This window comes from Taudactylus pleione, unplaced genomic scaffold (assembly GCF_031769625.1).
Source record: "Taudactylus pleione unplaced genomic scaffold, aTauple2 ptg001026l, whole genome shotgun sequence".
NCBI lineage: Eukaryota > Metazoa > Chordata > Amphibia > Anura > Myobatrachidae > Taudactylus > Taudactylus pleione.
Genome location: NW_028285427.1, coordinates 18,466 through 31,314, shown reverse-complemented (window position 1 = coordinate 31,314; position 12,849 = coordinate 18,466). Strand labels below are relative to the sequence as shown.

The following is a 12,849-nucleotide window of genomic DNA, read 5'->3' as shown; positions in this document are numbered from 1 at the left end:
ATGAGCACATCTGAAGTGAATACACTGCTGGGATATCCAGGTAAATCTGCCGTTACCGATTCCTTTGCCTGAATAGTGTCATATTGATCAAGAGCTCCTGTCATACATTTCTAGTGACAATTAGGAAGCACCCTGTAATCTCATGTGATGTATATTACACCCTGTAATCTCATGTGATGTATATTACACCCTGTAATCTCATGTGATGTATATTACACCCTGTAATCTCATGTGATGTATATTACACCCTGTAATCTCATGTGGTGTATATTACACCCTGTAATCTCATGTGGTGTATATTACACCCTGTAATCTCATGTGGTGTATATTACACCCTGTAATCTCATGTGGTGTATATTACACCCTGTAATCTCATGTGGTGTATATTACACCCTGTAATCTCATGTACTATATATTACACCCTGTAATCTCATGTGATGTATATTACACCCTGTAATCTCATGTGATGTTTATTACACCCTGTAATCTCATGTGATGTATATTACACCCTGTAATCTCATGTACTGTATATTACACCCTGTAATCTCATGTGGTGTATATTGCAGCCATGATGGGCTATGTATCATTTATCTCATGTGGTGTATTACACCCTGTAATCTCATGTGATGTATATTACACCCTGTAATCTCATGTGATGTTTATTACACCCTGTAATCTCATGTGGTGTATATTACACCCTGTAATCTCATGTGGTGTATATTACACCCTGTAATCTCATGTACTATATATTACACCCTGTAATCTCATGTGATGTATATTACACCCTGTAATCTCATGTGATGTTTATTACACCCTGTAATCTCATGTGATGTTTATTACACCCTGTAATCTCATGTACTGTATATTACACCCTGTAATCTCATGTGGTGTATATTGCAGCCATGATGGGCTATGTATCATTTATCTCATGTGGTGTATTACACCCTGTAATCTCATGTGATGTATATTACACCCTGTAATCTCATGTGATGTTTATTACACCCTGTAATCTCATGTGATGTATATTACACCCTGTAATCTCATGTACTGTATATTACACCCTGTAATCTCATGTGGTGTATATTACACCATGTAATCTCATGTGATGTATATTGCAGCCATGATGGGCTATGTATCATTTATCTCATGTGGTGTATTACACCCTGTAATCTCATGTGATGTATATTACACCCTGTAAACTCATGTGGTGTATATTGCAGTCATGATGGGCTATGTATCATTTATCTCATGTGATGTATATTACACCCTGTAATCTCATGTGATGTATATTACACCCTGTAATCTCATGTACTGTATATTACACCCTGTAATCTCATGTGGTGTATATTACACCATGTAATCTCATGTGATGTATATTGCAGCCATGATGGGCTATGTATCATTTATCTCATGTGGTGTATTACACCCTGTAATCTCATGTGATGTATATTACACCCTGTAAACTCATGTGGTGTATATTGCAGCCATGATGGGCTATGTATCATTTATCTCATGTGATGTATATTATACCCTGTAATCTCATGTGATGTATATTACACCCTGTAATCTCATGTGGTGTATATTGCAGCCACGATGGGCTATGTATCATTTATCTCATGTGATGTATATTATACCCTGAAATCTCATGTGATGTATATTACACCCTGTAATCTCATGTACTGTATATTACACCCTGTAATCTCATGTGGTGTATATTACACCATGTAATCTCATGTGATGTATATTGCAGCCATGATGGGCTATGTATCATTTATCTCATGTGGTGTATTACACCCTGTAATCTCATGTGATGTATATTACACCCTGTAAACTCATGTGGTGTATATTGCAGTCATGATGGGCTATGTATCATTTATCTCATGTGATGTATATTACACCCTGTAATCTCATGTGATGTATATTACACCCTGTAATCTCATGTACTGTATATTACACCCTGTAATCTCATGTGGTGTATATTACACCATGTAATCTCATGTGATGTATATTGCAGCCATGATGGGCTATGTATCATTTATCTCATGTGGTGTATTACACCCTGTAATCTCATGTGATGTATATTACACCCTGTAAACTCATGTGGTGTATATTGCAGCCATGATGGGCTATGTATCATTTATCTCATGTGATGTATATTATACCCTGTAATCTCATGTGATGTATATTACACCCTGTAATCTCATGTGGTGTATATTGCAGCCACGATGGGCTATGTATCATTTATCTCATGTGATGTATATTATACCCTGAAATCTCATGTGGTGTATATTACACCCTGAAATCTCATGTGGTGTATATTACACCCTGTAATCTCATGTGGTGTATATTATACCCTGTAATCTCATGTGGTGTATATTGCAGCCATGATGGGCTATGTATCATTTATCTCATGTGGTGTATATTATACCCTGCAATCTCATGTCATGTATATTACACCATGTAATCTCATGTGATGTATATTGCAGCCATGATGGGCTATGTATCATTTATCTCATGTGGTGTATATTACACCCTGTAATCTCATGCGATGTATATTACACCCTGTAATCTCATGTAATGTATATTACACCCTGTAATCTCATGTGGTGTATATTGCAGCCATGATGGGCTATGTATCATTTATCTCATGCGGTGTATATTACACCCTGTAATCTCATGTGGTGTATATTACACCCTGTAATCTCATGCAATGTATATTACACCCTGCAATCTCATGTGGTGTATATTGCAGCCATGATGGGCTATGTATCATTTATCTCATGCGGTGTATATTACACCCTGTACTCTCATGTGGTGTAAATTGCAGCCATGATGGGCTATGTATCATTTATCTCATGTGGCGTATATTACACCCTGTAATGTCATGTGGTGTATATTATACCCTGTAATCTCATGTGATGTATATTACACCCTGTAATCTCATGTGATGTATATTACACCCTGTAATCTCATGTGATGTATATTACACCCTGTAATCTCATGTGGTGTATATTATACCCTGTAATCTCATGCGATGTATATTACACCCTGCAATCTCATGTGGTGTATATTGCAGCCATGATGGGCTATGTATCATTTATCTCATGCGGTGTATATTACACCCTGTACTCTCATGTGGTGTATATTACACCCTGTAATCTCATGTGGTGTAAATTGCAGCCATGATGGGCTATGTATCATTTATCTCATGTGGCGTATATTACACCCTGTACTCTCATGTGGTGTATATTACACCCTGTAATCTCATGCGATGTATATTATACCCTGTAATCTCATGTGATGTATATTATACCCTGTAATCTCATGTGATGTATATTACACCCTGTAATCTCATGTGATGTATATTACACCCTGTAATCTCATGTGATGTATATTACACCCTGTAATCTCATGTGATGTATATTGCAGCCATGATGGGCTATGTATCATCTATCTCACATAAAAAGCACCATGACTGAAAACATGATGACTAAAATTCAATTACTACACAATTTTATTGAAATAAAAAATAGTAAAGTAATTATGGGGTACAACTTTCTTCTAATACTTTTCAACAACACACTCTGCACCTAGGTCCTGCACCTCCTCCCATCCATGTCCAACGTGAGAAGATGAGAGCTAAGGGATAAGCCAGCTCTCTATACAACTCCATCCCTTCAGTCTCTTACAGGATCAGACACCTCCACCCGGCAGCTACATCAGGGGAAGGTTCCATCTGCTCTTCATGGCTGACAAGGGAAGAAAACCCATCCATCAGTAACAAAGACCAGGAGATTTAGGGAACCTTGCTTTGTGTGTGTGTGATTATCACTTAGTGACTGCATATTAACCCCTCATTCCCTAAATGCTAACCACTGGGAGACCCCATATTAACTCACATTCCTGTATCTGTTTATCACTGCGTAACCCCCATTAACACAGATATCCCTGGTTTCATAAGCTACTGGTTCCCTAACTGCATTTCTTCAGATCTTTCCTCCATTATTTTAGGTGACTTCAATATCAATATCCCCACATAATCCTCTGCTCCAAAATACCTTACCCTAACATCATCGTTTGGTCTCTCCCAATGGACCTCCTCACTCTCCCATGTGAGTGGACACTCACTTGTCCTGGTCTTCACTCACCGTTGTGATATCTCTGATTCACCAACTCCCCATTCCTCTTCGGTGACCATCACTTTTTCTCTTTTAACTTACCCCTCTCTCCGTCTCCACCTCTGCCTCCTAAGTCTACCATAACTAAACATAACATTGAGGCTATAGACACCGTTTCCTTATCCTCACTTCTCTCCCCTATTCATTCTCTCTACTGCCCATAAAAAGCCACTTCCCTATACAATGCCTCTCTTACTTCTGCTCTGGACTTTCTAAAGCAATCACTACTCAGCCTTGCAGAGACACACTTCAACCCTGGTATTCCAAATACACCAGATACCTACAAAAAGGTTCATGAACTGCCAAGCATCAGAGGAGGAAATCTTGCTCTAAGACTGACTACCTCCATTTCAAATGTATGCCCTCATCCTACAATGCTGCCCTTTCCCTCTTTATACAGTCGTATTTTAAGAACCTCCAAAAGTCAAGACATATCCACAAGACCCACAGCACCCCACCCCCTTCTTTGCCAGCCTACCCCTCCCCATCCATCTTACCAACTCTGGCTATTTTTTCCAAGGTATCTGGAGATGGCCCTCATCCAATATCACCCCTCCCTCTATCTCATGGGTCTTCAACCTTTGGCCCTCCAGCTGCTGTGGAACTACAGATCCCAGTACGCCCTGCCACAGTTTTAGCATGCAGTTATATTAAAATGGTGGAAGGGCATGCTGGGATGTGTCGTTCCACAGCAGCTGGAGGGCCAAAGGTTGAAGACCCCTGCTCTATCTGCTCCCGTGACCTCATCCTCTCCAACCTCCTCCGCTACCTCTCTCCTTCTGCCTGTTCCCATCTTGCCCACCTCAATCTCTCCCTCTCATCAGGCACTGTCCCCACTGCATTCAAACATGCCCTTGTCACCTCCATTCTTAAAAAACCTATCCTTGATCCTAACACACTCTCCAACTACCAGACCCATCTCTCTCCTCCCTTTTTCCTCCAACTCCTTGAGTGTATCGTTTACAACCGCCTTACCACCTTTCTTTCCTCCCACTTCCTGCTTCACCCATTTCAGCCTGGCTTCCGTCCTCTCCACTCCACTAAAAATGCCCTGACGAAAGTCACTAATGACCTCCTTGCTGCCAGGTCCAAGGGAATTACTCTCTGCTTCTTGACCTCTCTGCTGCTTTTGACACAATGGACCACCCTCTCATCCTGCAAATCCTTCACACTCTTGGTCTACAAGATACAGCCCTCTCGTGACTATCCTCCTACCTCTCTGACCGCTCTTTCTCATGACTCAAGTAACCCCACTTCCACTAACAGTAGGTGTCACCAAAGGTTCTATACTTGGACCTCACCTATTCTGCCTCTTTTGGTGAGTTCATCAGCTCTTTAGGAGTCCAAAAAAATTTCTATGGTAATGATACTTAGATCTACCTTTCCTCCCATGACCTCTCCTCCTCACTTGTATCTCCAACTGTCTCTTTGCTACCTCTTCCTGGATGTCCCAGTGCTTTTGTACACTTAACATGTCTAAGAGTGAACTGATCATCTTCCCATCCTCCCGCATAACCGCATTCACACAATTTCATAATCTATTGCCAGCACATCTCCTCTAGCGTCCAAGTGCGCTGTCTTGAAGTTATCCTGGACTCCTCCCTCTCCTTCAAACCACACATTCAGTATATCTCGCAGTCCTGCAGTTTCCAACTCAAAAACATTTCCAGGACCAGACCCTCTCTCAACCAGGAGGCAACTAAGTATCTCATCCACTCACTGGTCATCTTCAGATTGGACTACTGTAACCTCCTCTTATCTGGACTCCTTCACTCCTGCCTCCAATCTGTTCTCAATTCTGCTACCCAGCTCATATTACTCTCAAGAAGTATTACATCTGCCTCCCCTTCCCCTTCAGAACCTAATTCAAGCATCTCACACTCACTAACAAATCCCCCATTTACATCTTCCTTCACAATCCTGCCCGCTCTTCTTCACTCTACAAATGAATGCCGTCTCTCCTGCCAACTGATCACTTCCTCCCACTCCAGCCGCCAAGATTTTGCCTGGGCAGCTCCCTACCTCTGGAATTCTCTACCTCTCCTCTATGACTCTCAACCTATTTACAAAACTTCAAATGGGCTCTCAAGACCCACGTTTTCATCAAAACCATCCATCTCTCATCCTAACCCACAATTCCATACTCACTGTCTACCCAATCTGTGTCACCCTTGTATGTCTGACCCTCCCCCTTTAGAATGTAAGGTCTTATGAGCAGGGCCCTCTTCCCCCATGTGCTTTTCCTTCCCTTACTTATACTATTATCTACTCCAGTGGTCCTCAGGACCAAAGAGAGTTCTCTTTTTGCAGATCACCTCGCAGATGCACAGGTGTACTCATTACTCACATTCAATTTAAAAGATCCACAAGTTGAGCAAATGATTGCACTTGTGATTCTGTGGAGACCTGCAAAACATGCACCGTTTGTTGTCCTGAGGACAGAGTTTGAGAACCTGTGATCTACTCTATGCACCTTACAAAGGTTCCTAACCCTGGACTTCTGCCACCCTGCAACTTATTTGTGTGTTATGGCCGCTGTTGCGGCATTGTACCATGTACTTGTCCTGCAAGTCACTGTTCTCTTGTTCTGGTCAACTGTTTATGTACTTTGTGAAGCGCTCCGGAACCCTTCTGGCGCCATATAAAGGATAATAATTAACAGCCACATCCATGTCTCTGCTTCTCACTGAATAACCCCTATTAACACTCACATTCCTGTGTCATTTTATCAGAGTAACCCCCTATTAACCCTCACATCCCAATGTCATCTGATCATTAAATAACCCCTTATTAACCCTCACATTCCGGTTTCATTTAATTACTGAGTGTCCCCCTATTAAACCTCACTTCCCTGTTTCATTTAATCACTTAATACCCCCCTATTAACCCTCACATCCCAATGTTATCTTATTGTCACGCCTGAGGGTTGGTTTGGGTAGGTACAGACGTGGGAGGCTGAAGGGAAGATCAGAGATGTGTGAAGGAACTTGGGTGGTTTGAGCCAGGACTTCCTCGGGTAATGATGTGAGGAGACAGAAATACAGCAGTGGATGATGGGCCCGAAGGCGAGGACAGAAATATAATATCTTTATTAAACAGCAGGTTGGAATGAGAACTGGAGGTGATAATACTGAATGAATGAGCAGAATCAGATTGGGACCAATGATGCTGGATTAAGAGCTGAATTGGTATGAGACCGATGTTGATTTTAAAAACTTGACGGATTTGAATCAGATGTTGATGAATTGACAAACTTGATCAGTTGGAACAGATGTTGATGAAATGAGGAACTTAATTGATAAGAGTCCAATGTTGGAAGCATTGGATGAGACCGATGGTTGGAGGTATCGGCTGGAACTAATGGTGACTGTGAGAACAAGTCTCAGTGGTAAAAACCAGACTGGTGTGCAAGATGGTATAGGAGACTTGTTTACCAGATATAGGAACGGGATATAACCAACTGGGACCGTACAGATACATAGTACCTGGGAGCTCAGCACTGAGCATAACTTCAGCAAGACGAGATGTACTGGCAACAGAGGCCAGTCTGGAAATGGAATTTATAGGGGAGGATCCCCAGGGATTGGATGCTGTGATCAGCTGGTCTGGGATCAGCACTCCGAGTGGAGGAAGAGTGTCAGGTGACAGAGTCCAACATGGCTGCGCCCATACTGTCGGTTTAGAAGGGAACTCTGGCGTGCAGCCTGTGCCATCATACTGGGGAGACACGCTGTGACCAAGAGGATGCGAAGAGCCATTGCCATGCTCAGTAACAGGGAAACTAAGCGGACGGGGCAGGAGCAGCACAGACAGGCCTCAGCACCAGGAGGGAGCAATGTATTAGCATGGTATCACAGTTCAACTGCGTGCGTACGCAATATCGCGATCCGTAGTGAATCAGGCCTGGGAGCTCAGCACTGAGAGTAACTTCAGCAAGAAGCGACGTTGTACTGGCAACAGAGACCAGTCTAGAATTTATAGGAGAGGATCCCCAGGGATTGGTTGCTGCAATCAGCTGGTCTGGGAGCAGCGCTCTGAGTAGAGGAAGAGTGTCAGGTGACTGAGTACAACATGGCTGCGCCCATACTGTTGTTTAGGAGGGAGCTCTGGTGTGCAGCCTGTGTGACATCATACTGGGGAGACACGCTGTGACCGAGAGGCTGCAGAGAGCCCTCTCCATGCTCAGTGACAAGACACGGGGCAGGAGCAGCACAGACAGGCCTCAGTACCAGCCGGGAGCAATGTGCAGCGTGAGCAGACTTCTGTGCTATCCTGGACAGGCCTCAGCACCAGCCGGGAGCAACGTGCAGCGTGAGCAGATCTCTGTGCTATCCTGGACAGACCTCAGCACCAGCCGGGAGCAATGTGCAGCGTGAGCAGATCTCTGTGCTATCCTGGACAGACCTCAGCACCAACCGGGAGCAATGTGCAGCGTGAGCAGACCTCTGTGCTATCCTGGACAGGCCTCAGCAGCAGCCGAGGGCAATGTGCAGCGTGAGCGGACCTCTGTGCTATCCTGGACAGGCCTCAGCACCAGCCGGGAGCAATGTGCAGCGTGAGCAGACCTCTGTACTATCCTGGACAGGCCTCAGCACCAGCCGGGAGTGTTGTGCAGCGTGAGCAGACCTCTGTGCTATCCTGGACAGACATCAGTACCAGCCGGGAGCAATGTGCAGCGTGAGCGGACCTCTGTGCTATCCTGGATAGACCTCAGCACCAGCCGGGAGCAATGTGCAGCGTGAGCAGACCTCTATGCTATCCTGGACAGGCCTCAGCACCAGCCGGGAGCAATGTGCAGCGTGAGCAGACCTCTGTGCTATCCTGGACAGACCTCAGCACCAGCCAGGAGCAATGTGCAGCGTGAGCAGACCTCTGTGCTAACCTGGACAGGCCTCAGCACCAGCCGGGAGCAATGTGCAGCGTGAGCAGATCTCTGTGCTATCCTGGACAGACCTCAGCACCAGCCGGGAGCAATGTGCAGCGTGAGCGGACCTCTGTGCTATCCTGGACAGGCCTCAGCAGCAGCCGAGGGCAATGTGCAGCGTGAGCGGACCTCTGTGCTATCCTGGACAGGCCTCAGCACCAGCCGGGAGCAATGTGCAGCGTGAGCAGACCTCTGTGCTATCCTGGACAGGCCTCAGCACCAGCCGGGATCAGTGTGCAGCGTGAGCAGACCTCTGTGCTATCCTGGACAGATCTCAGCACCAGCCGGGAGCAATGTGCAGCGTGAGCAGACCTCTGTGCTATCCCGGACAGGCACCGGAGAGGTAAGAAAGTGGTGTTAATAGTCCGGAGCGTGACAATTATCACTAAATAACCCCCTATTAACCCTCACATCCCTGTCTCATCTTATCAGACTAATGACAGTCTCATGGCTGTTTGGTTCAGTTAGTGCGGAATGTTCTATGTCTGTGTGAGTAAGAACGTACCACTCTGAAGTTTTCAGTCTCTTGGCTGATGTGTCTCCAAGTATTGTGGCGTCAAATGGGATCACACCGTCCACCTAGAGAAAGAATCACACACTTACTGCAATGCTTCTCTTAGGCCGTGTGGAGGGGACAAGTTAGTTTCAATGTTAGAGGATCTGCTGTAAGGAGAGGTTGAGGTGGTTTTACCTGTGTTGCATAAGTTTAGGATAAATGTGGAGTTTTTCATTGCAGTATTTAAAAAACTTTACGTTGGACAAGCCACAGAGGTAAAAGAGCTATTTCATTATTACCCAATATCCAATGTAGCTCTACCACAAAGAGAAATATTTCTACCTCAATCTGGGAACACACTCACCAGATATCTGCAGCTGATGGGCACACATACACAATGACCATCATCTGTCTCTGGTCTCGGGTCCCGTCCCCCTCCCCACGGCCTCTGCTGCAAGTGTGCGGGTGGTCGGCAGACTGCCCATACACACTGCTGGATGGACAGATATATCTGCCATCGGCTGTTCAGCAGAGCCGGCGCGATATGTCTGAACATCGTTCACAGACATATCGCTGGTACACACTGGTCGACGGGCACCCGATATATTGGCCGATCAATTCATCGGCCAATATATCGGTCAGTGTGTACCCAGCATCAAACTCCAGCTTCTACCATATCTTTAGGACAATGTCCTGGTCATGTCTGATTCAGTTCAGATCACTTACCGAGCACATGTGTATAAATCACCAATGTACACTGCAAAGTCTGACCTATCATTATAATTACTGTATGTGGGTAGGAGAGCTCAGGGGACATAATTATCTATATATGGGCACTGCAGTTACTTAGATATGTATAGACTGGCATACATATAAATGATAAACAGAGGCTTTAGTCTACCTTTAAGCATTAAATAATTTACATAGATGTGTAATTTTTATGAACAAAATGTCCTTTATGACATGTGGGTCTCAGTCTGGGTGATCCATATGTTCTATACTACAACTTCCTGCTGCTCTCTTCTACTACCAACTCCTCTTCCTGCTGCTCTCTTCTATTACCAACTCCTCTTCCTGCTGCTCTCTTCTACTACCAACTCCTCTTCCTGCTGCTCTCTTCTATTACCAACTCCTCTTCCTGCTGCTCTCTTCTACTACCAACTCCTCTTCCTGCTGCTCTCTTCTACTACCAACTCCTCTTCCTGCTGCTCTCTTCTACTACCAACTCCTCTTCCTGCTGCTCTCTTCTACTACCAACTCCTCTTCCTGCTGCTCTCTTCTATTACCAACTCCTCTTCCTGCTGCTCTCTTCTACTACCAACTCCTCTTCCTGCTGCTCTCTTCTATTACCAACTCCTCTTCCTGCTGCTCTCTTCTACTACCAACTCCTCTTCCTGCTGCTCTCTTCTATTACCAACTCCTCTGCCTGCTGCTCTCTTCTACTACCAACTGCTCTTCCTGCTGCTCTCTTCTACTACCAACTCCTCTTCCTGCTGCTCTCTTCTACTACCAACTCCTCTTCCTGCTGCTCTCTTCTACTACCAACTCCTCTTCCTGCTGCTCTCTTCTATTACCAACTCCTCCCTGCTACATACTTCTATTAAAAAACTCCTTTCTGCTGCACTCTCCTATTACCAACTCCTCTTCCTGCTGCACTACACCCACATTCTACCACACTCATACTTTACTACCATTACATTCTGTCACACTCATACTTTACTACCATTACATTCTGTCACACTCATATTTTACTACCATTACATTCTGTCACACTCATACTTTACTACCATTACATTCTACCACTCATACTTTACTACCATTACATTCTGTCACTACTCATACTATACTACCATTACATTCTACCACTCATACTTTACTACCATTACATTCTACCACTCATACTTTACTACCATTACATTCTACCACTCATACTTTACTACCATTACATTCTGTCACACTCATACTTTACTACCATTACATTCTACCACTCATACTTTACTACCATTACATTCTGTCACACTCATACTTTACTACCATTACATTCTACCACTCATACTTTACTACCATTACATTCTGTCACACTCATACTTTACTACCATTACATTCTGTCACTACTCATACTTTACTACCATTACTTTCTGTCACTACTCATACTTTACTACCATTACATTCTGTCACACTCATACTTTACTACCATTACATTCTACCACTCATACTTTACTACCATTACATTCTGTCACACTCATACTTTACTACCATTACTTTCTGTCACTACTCATACTTTACTACCATTACATTCTGTCACACTCTTTCTGGACTTCCTCCACTATTCCTTTACTACCTCCACATTCTCCAGCATTCCACTCTTCTACCTTCAGCACACATTTCTCACATGTTGTCTCTTGGGAGCTCGAGTAGAAGAAAGGTTTTGTGGTAACTGAGGACATCGCTGAGACATCTGCAGGCCGTCATTCTTTGAATTACTGCTGCCGTCTGGGTGAAGTTTCCTGCAAAACCAGATCTTATTGGTTATAAACCTGAAATTCTCCTTTCAAAAAGTTTTCATCACAGAGTATTAACTCAAAGGTGATAAATCTCTAGTGTTAAAGTTGTTTTGTTACATGTTGGATGAATTTGGACAGTAAGAACACAAAATGGCAGCCTAATGGTACAAAAAAACATTGTTTTAAGATACAAAAATAACAAAGCCATAGCAGTAAGGTACAGCTGGAAGGCATAGCACATTTGTACAAAGCATTGTTTATACATACAATATAAATTTGCTCTATTTGATGTCACATTAGAAAGTGGCCCACAATGTGAGAATCAGCGTTTATATATTCTAATATAGCATGGTGCATTAACTAGGAACACATATTTTACGCAGGTAAACTTCATGGCAGCAACATTTTGCTATTCAGTTAGAAGTATGCATTAATGTGGTTTTCGGAGGGAGAAACTGAGGCTTTTACGTTGCACCTCCAGGGTTGGCGATTCCTTATTGTAATGTATAAATGTAAGACCATAGTGCAGTACCTCTAGTTCACCCTTCCCAATGAATAATAATGTCACACATCGTGCTTCCAAGCTTCGATACTAGAGCTGCCACTTCATTGCCTTGGGAGTTTCCGTGGGCCGCCGAAGACATCTCTGGTTCTGGTATCTGCCAATCAGCCAGGTGATAGGCATATAAATGGGATCATCACTCACATTGGCAGTGCATGGGCGCCGCCATCTTGATTCCGATCAGC

The 12,849-nt window shown here is 43.9% G+C and overlaps 1 protein-coding gene across 2 annotated transcripts in view; it reads right to left on the bottom strand.

The window, feature by feature from the left end:
- LOC148454219 (uncharacterized) overlaps nt 1-12,849 on the bottom strand; it is a 108,239-nt gene that overhangs the window by 78,016 nt on the left and 17,374 nt on the right. The window contains exons 2-4 of one of the 2 annotated variants that reach the window (XM_088461188.1): nt 11,991-12,105; nt 9,608-9,681; nt 3,497-3,749 (exon numbers count right to left, since the gene is read on the bottom strand). In XM_088461188.1, coding sequence (XP_088317314.1) covers nt 3,686-3,749; nt 9,608-9,681; nt 11,991-12,105 — 253 coding nt within the window. In that variant the 3' untranslated portion in view covers nt 3,497-3,685. Of the gene's footprint in view, nt 1-3,496; nt 3,750-9,607; nt 9,682-11,990; nt 12,106-12,849 lie in introns of those variants that run through there. The other variant, XM_088461189.1, reaches the window with a different exon arrangement.